Below are 16,405 nucleotides of genomic sequence, written 5' to 3'. Positions count from 1 at the left end.
AAGAATGATGTTCATTTTAAAAGTAGCTAGTTTGTAGTTTAGCTTGCAAATGAAAGAAATACACAAGTGCTTTTCTCTGAGATTGCCACTTTACTCCAGTATGCATCAGAAGTACTTTATGCATACTTTCCATTTTGTCACGCAGAATGTTAAAAAATGTGCACTCAAGAGTCAAGGTATATGGGAGTTCGCTGGTGGTCTAGTGGTTAGGATTCTGGGCTTTCACTGCAGTGGCCCGGGTTCAATCCCTGATCAGGGAGCTGAGATCCTGCAAGCCGTGTGGCGTGGCTTTAAAAAAAAAAAAAAAAAAAAAAAGAGTCAAGGTATAATAAAACTAATCATTTTTACTGCTTTGTCATGGGCAGTATTAAGTGAAACTCCCTCTCTCCCTCCCTTCTTTCACTCTAAGTGTGTGGCAGTGTATTCAGTGACTACTATTATTTGGTGCCTCTGCCCTGATTTGTGCTAACATGCCATAGTTTTTCCCACCATTGCCTTTGCACTGTCAGTGCGGGTGTCAGTAAAGCTGACAAATAATGAGTTAGTATTGTGAAAATAGTTTATATTTCGTGGACCCCCTGAAACAGCCTTGGGGACTTCCAGAGATTCTTTAATCACAGTTTGAGAACCACTGAGCTAAATGATTTTTAAAATGCTCTTAAAGCTGGTAGAAGTAGCATAACTCAATAATTCAGCTTCTGAATGGTAAGAGTTGGTTATAATATGTAAATGAGTTTACTGGTTCAAGCTTTTAATATTTCAGCTTTTCTGAAAGTATACTTCAGGCTGGTTTAGAAATAATTTTGTACAGTAATCAATGCCTGTTAGAAATAGAATTTTTTGTATCTGTATCACTAGATACTGAGCCTCACTGTAAACATCTAGCTTAGTTTATGATGGTTTAATTAGCTATCTTTTTAGTTAGTAATTTTTTCTTCTTTTGAATAAATAAAAGTGTAAAAATTAATGTAACATCAAGGTTAATACTATATCATAAGATCAGAGACCTTATGGTATAGTATTTAGAGTATACAGTGTTTAAGTATAGAGTATATAGTATAGAGTGTTTCTGTTGTGATGTTTAAGCCATCTTAAATGCTCTAGCAGTAGAGATTGTTTTCTGATTTTTTTTTAAGGTTTTGGTTACTGTATTACTTTTTTTTGTAGTTAGTAATAAAGCATATTAAAATCTTTTAAATATACACTTGTGCTTCATATTCTGTCATTGCTAGTTTTTACTTTCAGTGGTTTGCTGAGTTTCCTAAAGAGAGTTGTCTTTTAACATCCAACAGATAGCATGTTGTCCAGTTTATGTTGCTTTGGTATTTGGGAACATTGGGTTGCAAGCATGTAGAACAGAATGTCAGTCAGTTTGCTGTGTTGTAATTTGTAATAAAGTTAGAATAAACACTTTTTGCAAAAATAATCCTAATAAATATTTTCCATATTAGAGAAATCATGAATCGTTCAGAGCTACCTCATTAGATTGTGAAGCTTCTTCATGGGGAGCACCAGGCAGGGCATGTTCATTTCTGCCACCTTCTTTCTTTTGCAGTGATCTTAATCATAGCACGCAATATGTACAGGGGCTAGCACTTTGTACCCTCGGCTGCATGGGCTCCTCAGAGATGTGCAGAGATCTTGCAGGAGAGGTAGAGAAACTCCTGAAAACCTCCAACTCTTACTTAAGAAAAAAGGTAACTTTCAATGAAACCGAATGTATGCATTTGGATTAGGCAGTATTACGGAGATGAGAAGGCAGATTATTCATATTTGAAAGCTCAAATGATAATATAACTTATCTTTCCCTGTGCAGTAAATGTATTTTAAATGATTATATATGAATCAGTTGTTTATAAATCAAAATCTTTTTTTATACTAATTTTGGAGGTGATTTTTTTTTTTTTTTTTTTTTGTGGTACGCGGGCCTCTCACTGCTGTGGCCTCTCCCGTTGCGGAGCACAGGCTCCGGACTCACAGGCTCAGCGGCCATGGCTCACAGGCCCAGCCGCTCCACGGCATGTGGGATCTTCCTGGACCGGGGCATGAACCCGTGTCCCCTGCATCGGCAGGCGGACTCTCAACCACTGCGCCACCAGGGAAGCCCGGAGGTGATTTTTTTTTTTTATTGCTATTTAACTCTCCAATTAATAAGTGATTGTGAACACTTTAATTCTCTTAATTCGTCATTTTTCAAGGAAATGATTTATAAACAAGCAAATGTTATTGGACCCTAGATGGCATACCTAATTACTTCCTAAGTTACCTGATTCTAAACAGTATTAAACAAAGTGATAATGAACAGATCTTTACAAATTTATTTTAGTACCCATGTCTTTGTATTAGGGCCTTTGAATCTTGGAAGTGCAGTTCCATGGGGACCTAGATAATTATTAGGGAATGATTTAGAACATACTTCCTAAAACTGATATATCTAAATGGAATAGTGATGGAAGACAGTGATCTTATTCACTTATTTGCTTTTATTTGTTGATATAAACATTTTGTTATTATTTTATTGTGCTTGAATCCTAAAACCTTCATAAACAAAGGGTAAAATTTAGGACTTTAGAAGTGAGTCACATAATATCGTCTGGTTGGCGTTTATTGTGCCTCTGTATTAATGGTGTGAGACAGAGCTGTTGAAAGGGCCAAGCTGTTTTCCAGGAACATGTACTGTTAATGATGGCTATAGACCAAAGCCAGTCTTTTCTCTTAAAAAATGTGTGGGCTGCTCTTGTTCAGAAAGATTAAATAAATATTAATAAAGATTAATAATTATTAAATAAAATAATTCCTACAGATTAGGAAAAAAAATGTTTCCCCCCACTGTAGCATGAGAAGAATTAGCTGAAATCTTTTCTTGTTAATGTATCTAAACTTTTATGTTATTCAATTCCAACAAATAGTAGTTATGGTTCCTTTTGCCAGGGGTGGGGGCGTTTAACCAAAATCAGTCTTTGAATGCCTTTCTTTCCTGTGAACAAGTTTCTTCAGTAGAGGCTAGCTAACTGAGAGGCGTTTAACTAAGATCCTAAGTAACTTTCAAATGATTTTCTTGATTTCAGTAGAGAGTGAATTGGGGAAAGTATAGCTATTATTAAAAGCAGCAGCAGATTTAAAGCATCTGCAGTATATATATCTTTCAATTGCATAATGTTTTTATAAAACCTTTTGGTCTTTTTACTCAGAAGAATGATTATCACAGATGGAAGTCTTTATTTTTTACTTTGCAAAACTCCACATAAATTATGTTTAGCATGTTTGATAAGTTTGTGTTTAACCATGGTCTAGTCGAGAAAGCTTTTGTCCACTTATTTGGTAATATATGACCGAAGAGACAGGTGAGTTAGAAGTTCTCGTTAATGCAGTAAGTATAAGTTGGAAAGCCCTAACCAGTTAATAACTAATAAGTCTGATAATGATAAATAATAAATCTGATACCTAAGTCCTTTCTTTTTTCATGTAGGTGAACTAGTTGATAAGGTTTTATTGTTTATAAGATTGGTTGTCCTGACTTAATTGAAATAAATCTTCTTTTGTCCTTTTTATGTTTTTTATAGGCAGCACTTTGTGCTGTTCATGTCATCAGGAAGGTTCCTGAACTTATGGAGATGTTCTTACCAGCAACAAAAAATTTATTGAATGAAAAGAACCATGGTAATGTGATTTAGATGCACTCATGAAGTACTGAGGGAGAAGGGGAAAGAGAACAGGCTTCAGGCAGTGTTGGCCTTCTGTCTCATGCAGTAGACTCACCTTTCTACTGTGCTTGGACACTTTTCCAGGAAGGGCTAATGGGTTGAATCTCTCTTCTACTCCCATATCCTAGTTTTTGTAATTAGAGATTGATTCCTTTACAGTAAGCTTGTTGTTTTTCATTTCTGGTCCTCTTTTACTATATTAAAAATACTATATTAAGTAATAGTGTAATTACAAATGATCCTAGCCTTGATTTTCATGTGTAAAACCCTTTGATTTCCTGGCTATTTTATAATAGAAGAAAAAGTTATTTTTTTATTGCTTTGCCATAGTAGTGTAAGAGTTGTGAAACTACTTTTAGGTTACTTGTAACAGGAATTTGTAATGGTTACCCAGATATATTTTTATAAAGCTTGAGAGAAATTAAATGAAATGTGGCAGTTCTTTACCGAGCATTTTATTCTTATTTTGAAGTCAGTGAAACAAGTTCTGAGTGAAGAAAATTCTTGTGTCCTAAATGCTAAGAGAAAAAATGTTAACGTGTATTTAATTTGATTAATGCAGTCCTGTGCCTAGAAGACTCAAAATATACTTGTTGAACAAATGAATGTTTAGGGTACTTATTTATTATTTAGTGAAAAGTATGGTGTGATTCTTTTCACTCTTGACCAAGCAAATTTACTTTGTCATTCACAACTACCTTGGGTTTTTCGTATATTTTATCTGGAAATTTAAAATCTTGGTAAGATTTTTCTTCTTGAAATATCTATCAAAACTCAGCTAAGAGCTTATTAAGTCTGGAGCAGGTGATGTCCAGTTTATATTGACTAGGAGCATGTCTTTATGGATATTCTCAGATGTAGAGACATGTGTATTGGTTCTCATTTTTAGCAATTATTTTGGTCATATAACTTTAGAATATTCTGTTTTGATTGACATCACCAGTATTAAATCAGCAGGTATCTATTAATACCTTCTTTGTATTCACCTCAATGCTTAGATTCTTTGAGAGATTAAAAAACAAAAATAGCAGCTATCCTTTTGGAATTGACCTTCAAAACTCAGAGCCCTGTACTATGAAGTTGAATAATATAGCCTCATTATTAGTTTTCATTGGTTCTTTTCTTTCAGGTGTCCTTCACACTTCTGTAGTCCTCCTCACAGAAATGTGTGAGCGAAGCCCAGACATGCTTGCACATTTCAGAAAGGTAGGTGCCATTCTGTATATCTAAGCCTTTCTTGATTGAAAATGGCTTTCCTGAAAAGTACATGATTTTCTCACCTATGAATTTTCTTTTGAAAGAAAGCTGTGGAGCTGAATAAAGGACTTAAACAGCCCTGCTGTGTGGTAGGGCTGGAAGCCAGATTTAGGCATATAAGAACTGGCAATAGTGCAGTGTTTTCCCTTTCATAATAGAAGTCTTCTCTCATTGTTGGCAGACACACCAGTCTCTCATGTGCTTTATCTGCTGTTTTCACATTGAAGTTAGGAAATGTAGCCTGAGGTCAAATTACACACAGGAAGAGTGTGTGTGTGTGTGTGTGTGTGTGTGTATGTAGTTTAAGGCAGGTAATTTTTTTTTTTAAAGGTGAAAACTGCAAACTGAAATTTGACATTACTTTTACCTAACATAGGGTCCCGCACTATTCATTTTACGCTGTGGTGACTCCAGTGATGGAAGTCTCTAGCTTTCTTAAGTCCCCCTCCCTTTCTTAGAGCATTCTAAAGTGGAAATTTTTTTCTCCACTTATGTTTAGAAGGGACTAGTAAGGAGGACTCAGAGAAAGACTGTTCTTTGGGTAATTACATGCATTTCAGTTCCTTTTATAGGGTGCTGATCACTCCATAAATTGGGCTTACTTTGTACTTTAGATCGAATGAAGCTCTAATAGCAGCTCTTTTTTGGGAGGCTTTTTTGCCCCCTTAGATGTTCATGTATTGATTAAATTATTATAAAATAGTATGAGGCCCGTATCTGTCCCTAATGCTTGCTTTGTATGTTTTGTTCCTGTTGTCTGTTTGGAATCCTGCTGTATGTTAGAATGAAAAGGTAAGAATTAACCCTCTTTTAGATGGTGCATGCTGGCATTAGGTCCTTAGTGGCTTTTGTGTATCCATCCGCAAATGTGGCTTTTAAAAATATACTAATGCTGAAGTTGTGCTTAATACTATGTTATTTGTCCTAGCATTTTTGGCTAACTTCCTAGTCCAGGTTTTGTCTTGTCACTTAAACTCCTGACTCCAAAGTCAGCCTTGGATTTCAGTTGCAGCCTTTCCTGATTTGTGAGCCTCCTTCTCTGCCTTTCCTTTGTCTTCACTTGAGAAACTTTGAGCAGTTTCCCATTGGTGATGGCAGTTCCAGATCAGTTTGGATCCTTGACACCAAACACTGCTTCTTCTTGAAGCAGATATTTTAGAGCCGTGTGGGTAACCCCATGCTTTAAAAAGCTCCGTACATACTTCTGAACTTTCAGTTCAGTCTTAGAGCTTTAATTTCCCCCTTACTTGCCCTCAATCTTGCCTTGAAGTTTTGGAATATTAAAAGTTTTTTGAGGTAGAGTGGGTGGGCATCAACTGATTTTCATGGCTGCAGCCTTTCCCTTTGTCATTTTATTTTGTTTGTCTTGTCATCAGTTTTAGTAACTTGCATTTTTGTCAGAAAAATAAAGCTGGGTTCCAGGAATTTGTATGCAGAACACTGAGACATTTGTGCTTTTTGTCCCGGGGTGCTCTTATGTGGTGTGAGTTTAGTAGCTGAAGGAAAAAGGACTTCTCTGAGACAGAAACCAGATTTTTTAAAAAAAATAATTAATTTTTTTTGGCTGCGTCAGGTCTTAGTTGTGGCACGTGGGATCTTTCTTTGTGGTGCGCTGTCTCTTCATTGTGGTGCGTGGGCTTCTCTCTAGTTGTGGTGTGCGGGGTTTTCTCTCTCTAGTTGTGGCACGCAGGCTCCAGGCTGCATGGACTCTGTAGTTTGTGGCATGCGGGCTCTCTCATTGAGGCACGTGAGCTCAGTAGTTGTGGCACAGGCTTAGGTGTCCTGCGGCATGAAGGATCTTAGTTCCCTGACCAGGGATCGAACCTGTGTTCCCTGCATAGGAAGGCAGGTTCCTTACCACTGGACCACCAGGGAAGTCCCCAGAAACCAGATTTTAAAAAGTAATTGAGGATATGGGTAGTACAAAAAAGGAGACCATTGGGAAGTATGCAAGACGAACTACTTTTTGTGCAGAGCTTGGTAATTAGATGATCCCGGTTTTATTACATTTTAAAGCAGTTTATACAGTTATATTATTCTGACCTCTAATATGAATCTGTCCACAGTTGACAGAGTTAATGAGGATTCTGTTTAGAATTTACAGGTCATTATAGCTTAGATTTGTTTTAATCTTGGAATTGTCCAAATTAGATTTTTGTTTAGGTGACTTACGAAGTGCTTAATTGAAGTATTACGGCCAAACTTATTTAAATTCCCACAGATTATGTTGTCTTGTATTTAGCAACAGACTTAGTGTTGTAAATGTTTTGAGTGTGTACCTTGGGCAGAGCTTGGCTTTTGTTTCAGTCTTGATCCCCTTTTAGAATTGGAGAGTAGGGAGGAATCCAAATACGATGAGAAAAAAATAATTGAGTTGCAACAAAGTTGGGGCTGTTTTGACTGCCTCCAAAAGAGATAGGATTCAGTTCGCTTTGGACACTTCTTAATGTTAGGTGATTAGAATTGTTTATATAGCTAAATTGAGTTTGTAGTTTGAGACTGGAAATGTTCTTATTGTGGCAAACATTTTGGAATAGGGTTTTAACCTTAAATGATTGATCAACAGAGTTTTAAATGAATGATAATATTTAAAGCATTTTTAAGTTCAGCTTGGGAGTAAAATTGCCTCTACTATGTGCTGTCAGTCAGTCTAATGGACAGAGTAAAAAGAAAAAGGGCATTCTGACCATAAGGAATGTATAGTTTCATCAGTGAGATAAGACAGGCAACAAATGAATAATTAGGTGCTGAAATTAAATTTTACCTAAAATTGTGTCATATGAGTTAAGAATAGGAAAAGGACATTATTCATGGCCTTGCTGTCTTCCTAAAGTGAAGGATACAATTTTTCATGTGTCTTTTCCACTTAGTCAGTGTTGGAGGCTTTTGTATTCCCTGTTGTTTGTTGGAAAAGGATATAACTAGAGGGGAGAATTTTTTTCTCTATTTGAGATAGTTTGTTTTAAGACTATAATTTTAATAAAATCACCAGTATTTTGGGTGTGATAACATTTTATATCCACATGTGTTGAATGTATTAAAAACTGAATATATTTGTGCAACCTTGGTGTGTCAAGTCCTATAGAAGTAGAAATGCAATATGCCCCATAGGTACCTGTTTTACTTCGTTCTCAGAGGCTTTCTAACCTACTGTTATTTATAGTACCTTTGCATGTATAACTCTGGAGTAAAAATATCTGGTTTGTTTTTAATTCAGATATTCCTTCTTGAGTTCTTGGCCAGAATACTCCTAAGTTATATTTATCAAACATCAACAGTATACTAGTATATTGTATCAGTAGAATTTGCTTGGACTCAGACCCTTGCATCCTTTTGCTAAGTCAAATTACCTGCCTATTCATGAGAAATTCTTTGATGTTCACTGTTTTTTGATGCATCTCTCTTCCCCCCAGCTTGTGCCCCAGTTAGTTCGTATTCTAAAGAACCTCATCATGTCCGGATATTCACCAGAACATGATGTTTCTGGGATCAGTGACCCCTTTTTGCAGGTGAGGTCGAAAGAAAGTTTTGGATAAATGATATATTTTGGAATAGATTTTTCCTTCCTCTTATGTTTGTGTTGGGTAGAGATTTGGTAGTTAATTGATTAAACTAATTACATTAACAAATGAATAGTGACACAATTCTGTATGAGATTAATAGGATAAAATTATAGTTGTAATAGTCAAATCATATACTACATGGAAACTTGATTTACCAATATAATACAGCTCTGCAGGTGGTGGTAACCTTTGGCTGTGAAGTGTCAAAGTGTGGGTTGTCTAATAACTTCATTAAGACATAGAACCATATATAACTTCTCTAAAGATAATGTTTAAATTTCTTCTGTTTGAATTTTACCATTTCTGTTGGGATCTAAGACTTCATTTAAGTTATTTGAATTTCATATCAAGCAAAGTTCCTTTGTGCCAGGCGGAATTTGTTGACATTTGTCATATTTTGCACATTAGGTACGAATTTTGCGGTTATTAAGAATTTTAGGACGAAATGATGATGACTCAAGTGAAGCTATGAATGATATATTAGCACAGGTGAGTACTTAAACTTGCATCTAAGTAAACACTCATTTTAGTAAAGCAAGGAGTAGAATGATTTTGAGTATATGGAGCAGTTTTTATTTGTGTTTTCTAATTGGTGGCTGTAATCAGTCACAAAATGTCTCCTGTTACCTCTGGATATTTTTTAGAAGCATTGTTTTGTCACTTTTGTAACACCCTCTGTGTCTTTTCAGGTTGCCACTAATACGGAGACTAGTAAAAATGTAGGAAATGCTATTCTTTATGAAACGGTTTTGACTATCATGGATATTAAGTCAGAGAGTGGACTGCGAGTAAGTCTTTTTAATCTTTTCTTCTCTAAACATTTTATTTAAAATAATTGACTTGGATTTTGGAAATGAATTCCATTTGGAAATTAACTTTAGTAAAGAATGATGCAGAATGTATAGTGCTTTTTTTTGGTATCTGAAGTATCATTTTCTCCACTGAAGGCTTAATATTGATTATAATAGAAATTGGAAGAGCTTAGGTATGGTTAGACACATAGATAATGTTAAGTGAAGGAAAATTTTCTTTCTTTCTCTTTTTTTTTTTCTTTTTTGACCACACCATGTGGCATATGAGATCTTAGTTCCCCGACTAGGGATCGAACCCATGTCCCCTGCATTGGAAGCAGGGAATCTTAACCACTGGACTGCCAGGGAAGTCCCAAGGAAGCATTTCTGAATGAGCTTTTTTTAAAGCCATGATTTGAGTTGGGCTCAATCACTTCAAATAAGATGATATTTGAGTTAATTCATTTCTCTAAATTTTTATTTGAGAAATAAACACAAAGTAAAAGAATTCAAACAGTACAAAAGGTATGCAGGGAGGAAGATGTCTGTCTGTAGCTTTCATGTGTAGACTCTCAATTTTTCTAGTGGGAAATACGGTTACCATTTTCTTTTCTTTTTTTTTTAAACATCTTTATTGGAGTATAATTGCTTTACAATATGGTGTTAGTTTCTGCTGTTTAACAATGTGAATCAGCTATATGTATACATATATACCCTCCCTCTTGTGTCTCCCTCCCACCCTCCCTACTCCACCCCTCTAGGTGGTCACAAAGCACCAAGCTGATGCAGCTGCTTCCCACTAGCTATCTGTTTTACATTTGGTAGTGTAAATGTGTTAATGCTACTCTCACCATTTTCTAATGTACTTTTTTTTGGAGATATTTTATCCATATTTAAATGTGTCTGTACATGTGTATTTCTTGTCTATCCCACTTTTAAAAACTTTTTATTTAAAATAATTTTAGACTTACACAAAAGTTGCAAAAATAGTTCAGAGTCCAATATTACCATTCGCTCAGCTTCCCCTAATGTTAGCATCTTGTATAACTGTAGTATAATTATCAAAACTAAGAAGTTAATATTGGTTCAGTACCATTAACCATATTACAGACTTTATTCAGATTTCACCAGTTTTTCTACTGATGACTAATCCTTGATCCCACATTGAATCTATTGTCATGTCTCCTTAGTCTCCTCTAATCTATGACATTTCCTTCGTCTTTCCTTCATTTTTGTGACTTTGACACTTTTGAAGAGTACTGATCAGTTACTTTGTAGAATGTCCCTCAATTTGGCTCTGTCTGATATATTCTTTTTTTTTTAATATTTATTTATTTATTTGGTTGTGCCAGGTCTTAGTTGTGGCATGCGGGCTCCTTGGTTGTGGCATGCGAACTCTTAGTTGTGGCATGCGTGTGGGATCCAGTTCTCTGATCAGGGATTGAACCCGGGCCCCCTGCACTGGGAGCATGGAGTCTTAACCACTGCGCCACCAGGGAAGTCCCTGATATATTCTTTTTTTAAAAATTTTTTCTAAATTTATTTTTTGGCTGCTTTGGGTCTTTGTTGCTGTATGCGGGCTTTCTCTAGTTGCGGCGAGCAGGGGCTACTCTTTGTTGCGGTAAGCAGGCTTCTCATTGCAGTGGCTTCTCTTGTTTGGAGCACGATCTCTAGGCACGGGGCTTCAGTAATTGCGGCACACGGGCTCAGTAGTTGTGGCTTGCGGGCTCTAGAGCGCAGGCTCAGTAGTTGTGGCAAATGGACTTAGTTGCTCTGCAGCATGTGAGATCTTCCTGGACCAAGGCTCGAACCCGTGTCCCCTGTATTGGCAGGCGGATTCCTAACCACTGTGCCACCAGGGAAGTCCCCCCACCCCGATACATTCTTTTTTTTTTTTGTGGTACGCGGGCCTCTCACTGCTGTGGCCTCTCCCGTTGCGGAGCACAGGCTCCGGACGCGCAGGCTCAGCCGCCATGGCTCACGGGCCCAGCCGTTTCGCGGCATGTGGGATCTTCCCGGACCGGGGCACGAACACGTGTCCCCTGCATCGGCAGACGGACTCTCAACCACTGCACCACCAGGGGAAGCCCCCGATACATTCTTATAATTAGTTTGAGGTTATGCTTTTTTGGCAAGACTACCACAGAAGTGGTGTGCCCTTCTCAGCTTCATATCAGGAGGTACCTGCTATCTGTTTGTCTCATTACTGGTGATATTAAGCTTGATCTTTGGGTTAAGGTGGTGTCTCTCCACTGTATAATTGTTTTTTTCCCCCTTTGTAATTATAATATTTTGGAGGAAACACTTTGACACTATGCAGATATTCTGTTCTCCTCAGACTTTTACCTACCATTTCAGTACCCATCAGAGGATCTTGTCTGCAACAGTTATTAGGGTGGTGTTCTAATGATACCGTTCTATTTCCCTCATTTTTTCCTCATTAAATAATTGGAATTCTTCTATAAGGAAAAATTCTCCCTCAAGAATTTATTCATTCTTTCAACCATTTATTAGTATAATAATTGCTAACCCATAGCTTTGTAAGAAACAAATTTACTAACTACACTACAGTATTTGTGTATAGTTCTTTTTGTCATCTGGGTTGTTCTGCACCTTACACATTTCATGTTAGGTGAAAACATTATGTTGGAACTAGTTTATATTCATGTATAGAGACCATTTTCATTTTTAAAAAGGTTGTGGTAGAATATTCATAACATAAAATTTATCATTTTAACCATTTCTAATTCTGTAGTTCAGTGGCATTAAGCACATTCACAATGTTTTGCAACCTACACAGCCATTTATCTTCAGAACTGTTTGGCCTTCCGAAACTGAATCTACGTACCTATTAAACAATAACTCTCCCTTATCCCCTGTCCCCAACCCCTGGCAACAACCGTTCTACCTTCTGTCTCTATGGATTTGCCTGTTCAGGACATTTCACATAAATGGAATCATATAATATGGGGTGTTTGTGTCCGGCTTATTTCACTTAGTATAATGTCTTCAAGGTACATCCATTTCGCAGCATGTGTCAGGATTTATTCTTTTTAATGGTCGCATAGTATTCTGTTGTATGGATGTGCCATAGTACATGTAGCAAATTTGCTATTAATGGACTCTCCTATCATTTGTGATTATAGATAGTGTTGCAGTAGATTTTTGTGCATATGTACAAGTACATTTGTCAGCTAAATTCCTAGAAGTGAAATTGTTGAAGCAGAGGATATAGTTTCATTTTGTAGCTTTTATTTATTTATTTGGCCGCACCACGTGGCATGCGGGATCTTAGTTCCTCAACCAGGGATCAAACCCATGCCGCCTGCAGTGGTAGCACAGAGTCCTCATCACTGGACCACCAGGGAATTCCTCATTTTAAATATTTATAGTTACTGCCAGGTTTCCCTCCAGTGAGGCTGTAACAATATTATTTTTCTGCTAACGATATAAAAACTTTAAAACAATCTTTCAGCAGAAGTAAAATATGGTTTTAGGAGTTTACCTTCAGAATTTTTTTTGGCTAGCAATCTATAGAAGTACTAACTAAACTACCACCTTTAAATAGTTTGCACCTATCAGAGGCCAGAAAGTGACCCTTAAACAATATAGATATTTGATTTTCCTAAATTTTTAAGCTATGCTGTTTCTCTGTAGGTCCTAGCCATAAATATCCTGGGTCGTTTCTTATTGAACAACGACAAGAATATTAGGTAAGTCAACTGAAAAATGTCTTGTATCTGGCTATTATAAACTCAGTGTACTCAAGAGTGACTTTGCTCAAGATCACACGTGTATTGAGTGACATATCTAGAACTTCAACTCAGGATTTTTATTTTTAGTCTGGTCTTAAAACCCTTTTGATAAGAATTTAAGTATTTGCCTCATGAGTTAATTTTTAGTCCTGTTTATACTTTAGCATTAGGAGTCAGCAAACTTTTTCTGTAAGGGACCAGATGGATGGTCAGTATTTTAGACTCCATGGGCCTTAGGGTCTATTTGGCAACTACTCACCTCTGCCTCTTGGTGTGAAAGCAGCCATAGACTGTGTAAATGATGTGCATGGCTGTATTGCAATAAAAATTGATTTACCAAACCAGACAGCAGAGGGCTGGGTTTTTGCAGATAGGCTGTAGTTTGCTGACCCCTGGTCTAAATTAAGAAGAAAAATACAACATTTCAGTTGCAAACCTGGAACATGTTTGTGAACTCCAGCTACTTTTTTAAAGTAGATGAATTTATCAGTATTACCTTCTATTCTTTCTTGTCATGTTAACGATTGAAAAAATGTGGAAATAATCATTATGGTACCCTGAATTATCTTCTCCTTCCAGAAGAATTTTTAAATACTTGGATCATAAACTCAAATTTTTGCAGGGGCAGTTTTGGTACTGGTATCAAACAAAAGCAGAGGAAATGGTAAAATTGAAATAATTTCCTCTTGTGTTTTGGGGCTCAGACAGCCTGAAAAGGCATACTATATACTTATTTTGTTGTACTATTTGAAAGAGTTTGGAAGAATCAAGTCAGTCACTTTTAGAAGTTTAAATGGAATTGACCATGAATACAAATCTAAATCCAAGGCTTCTGGTTGCCACAGCTTTAGATTATAGTATTTTTTATGGCTTTACTGTGTTTCCATTTTACTCACTAATCTGTCTTGTCTTTTAAATATTTAACAATGTATGCTTTCCCTTAGTCATTGGATATCTTCTTTGTCGTTAAGCAGAGAATTATCCTGAATTTTAATTCTGTTCTTCTGCAACTTTATGTCATCCAGATATGTAGCTTTAACATCTTTGTTGAAGACTGTGCAGACAGATCATAACGCAGTACAGAGGCACAGAAGTACCATTGTGGACTGTCTAAAAGATTTGGATGTCTCAATAAAACGGTAACAGATTATTGAAAATTCTGCTCCCCACCCATCACCTGATAACTTTGTAATAGTTTTGAGAGGGAGAATGTAGACATTTATGTATTTAGTCATTATTTTCACAGAGTAAATCCTTTTTTTCGAAAGGATTGGCAGGGAGAAGTTTAGATTAATGAAAGAGGCCAGTACGGAATACTGAAGTGCACACTGAAGTTGTCCTTGGTTTCTTTGATGAGTAAAACAGGTACAGATAAGCTGGGCATATGTTTACTCAACAGAGGTACTGTGTTCTGTGTGTTGGAGGATGAAAATATGGAGTGATCCATCGGCTGAGTGTTTTATCACAATGCTGAAACTCAAATTGCTGACAGCACACGTTTTCTCACAGTACTTCAAAATACTAGAGGCGGCCGTGTTTCTTTAGAACAGTGCATCTAGGAATGACTTTTAGGCAGCACATAGGACTTAGAAAAGGCATGTATATTTTTTCCTTGGTGTAGTAATTCTACTGGTTCTCGTCTTAGAATGACTGTAGTTGTTTGTAAAACCTAGTTATAGTTGGCCTCAGTGAACTTTTGGTTTACTGTTCAAACCAGAAAAAATTAGTTTTGAAATGAACTCTGAAACTCTTCACTTAACAAACATTCATTGATAATTGTGTTCCTTTTATTTGCAGAGAACAGGTGCTAAGTGCTTGGGCAAACTAAAGATAAGACCTAGAGTCAGTAATAACAACTTTTACATAGTGCTTTGCAAAGGATTTATAAGCACTCTCTCAGTTGGTTCTCAGAGCAAGCCAGTAAGAGAGACTAGGCAATTACTTCTATCCCCAGTTAACAGATTAAAATACAGTACCAAAGGAATCAAATGACTTACTCCAAACCTTACCCCTTGGACATGGCAGACGTGGGAATAGAAATCAGACTTTCTGACTTCTATTGTGTTGTTTCTGTATAGCTCATGACTGGGCTTTGCATTTCAAAAGTAAAACCTGGGTCTCTTTGACAGGTTATATAACAGTAGGAGCTTAGACTCTGGAGCCAGAAAGCCTCATTTCAAATCCTAGCTCTGCCCTTAATAAACTTTGTCTAGTTACTTAGCCTTCCTGTGCTTCAGTTGTCCCATATGCAAAATGTGGATACAAGAGCACCCACTTCAAAAGGTTATATGCAGGATTAACTGGATTAACATATGTAAAGTACTTAAGCACTGTGTAAGAATTAGTTATTATTGCATTTCTGTAAGGATTGAGTTTTTGTTGCTTGTAGATTAACTAAGATGAAAGTAGTATTAAATTGGGATTTTTGAAAGTTAATTATATGCCATGTTTGACATTATTGACCAAATGTGAAAAGATGCCTGTCGTAACCTTATAACTTTTATATGTAAAACATGTCCATATTTGCCTTCATTGCCAAATTTGATAGGCGGTTTTAGAAACTCCTATTTGCTCTCATAGCACATACCCTTTTTTTCCTTTTCATGGCTCTTATTCTCTTTTTCAGTTTTTTTCCCAGCTTTATTGAGATATAATTGTGTAAGTTAAAGATGTCCATCACATTGACTTGTCACACTTATCTATTGCAAAATGATTATCACCGTAGCATTAGTTAACACCTGCATCCTATCACATACTTACCATTTCTTTTTCATGGTGAGAATATTTAAGATCTATTCTCTTAGCAACTTTCAAGTATATAATACATTGTTATTAACAATAGCCATCATCCTATACATTAAATCTCCAGAACTTATTCATCTTATAGGTGGAAGTTTGTGCTCTTTGACCAACATCTCCCCATTTTTCCCACCCCTCAGACCCTGGTAACCACCATTCTAGTCTCTGTTTCTATGCATTCAGCTTTTTTTAGCTTCCACATATGAGTGATAGTGTACAATATTTGTCTTTCTCTAACTTCACTTAGCTCTCAAGGTTTGTTTTTATTCTACTCTTCTATGTACCTTTTGATGTAAACTATGTTACATCATCTTTGGACTAAAGTGGATGTAATAAAAGGAGAGTATGGTGACTATATATCATGTTTTTAATGAATAACGCAGAGGTATTATCATTGGGTAATAATTTTGTTGCCTCTCTTTTTGAGCCTTTTAAGTATTCTAAATTTCAGCTTCATAGAATAGATTGCTGAACTCAAACTGCATTTTTGGTCTTTAGTAGTATATCTCTTGGGGATTTTTGAAGAAAAGTGTTGA

At 36.4% G+C, this 16,405-nt stretch overlaps 1 protein-coding gene and 1 non-coding gene across 3 annotated transcripts in view; both read left to right on the top strand.

Moving 5' to 3' along the window:
• AP1G1 (adaptor related protein complex 1 subunit gamma 1) overlaps positions 1-16,405 on the top strand; it is an 80,806-nt gene that overhangs the window by 43,061 nt on the left and 21,340 nt on the right. Inside the window, exons 4-12 of one of the 2 annotated variants that reach the window (XM_027119370.1) lie at positions 1,556-1,697; positions 3,564-3,660; positions 4,834-4,910; positions 5,745-5,753; positions 8,375-8,470; positions 8,933-9,013; positions 9,214-9,312; positions 12,973-13,028; positions 14,096-14,209. In XM_027119370.1, the coding sequence (XP_026975171.1) occupies positions 1,556-1,697; positions 3,564-3,660; positions 4,834-4,910; positions 5,745-5,753; positions 8,375-8,470; positions 8,933-9,013; positions 9,214-9,312; positions 12,973-13,028; positions 14,096-14,209 (771 nt within the window). The remainder of the gene's footprint in view (positions 1-1,555; positions 1,698-3,563; positions 3,661-4,833; positions 4,911-5,744; positions 5,754-8,374; positions 8,471-8,932; positions 9,014-9,213; positions 9,313-12,972; positions 13,029-14,095; positions 14,210-16,405) is intronic. The other variant, XM_027119371.1, reaches the window with a different exon arrangement.
• LOC113627422 (small nucleolar RNA SNORD71) lies at positions 14,483-14,568 on the top strand. The gene has a single exon (XR_003435543.1). It is a non-coding gene; the product is annotated as a small nucleolar RNA SNORD71 (small nucleolar RNA).

This window comes from Aethalodelphis obliquidens, unplaced genomic scaffold (genome assembly GCF_003676395.1).
Source record: "Aethalodelphis obliquidens isolate GAN/ISIS:26980383/991018 unplaced genomic scaffold, ASM367639v1 scaffold20, whole genome shotgun sequence".
Classification (NCBI taxonomy): domain Eukaryota; kingdom Metazoa; phylum Chordata; class Mammalia; order Artiodactyla; family Delphinidae; genus Aethalodelphis; species Aethalodelphis obliquidens.
Note: the sequence above shows the minus strand (reverse complement) of the source record. Positions and strands in the feature narration are given on the sequence as shown.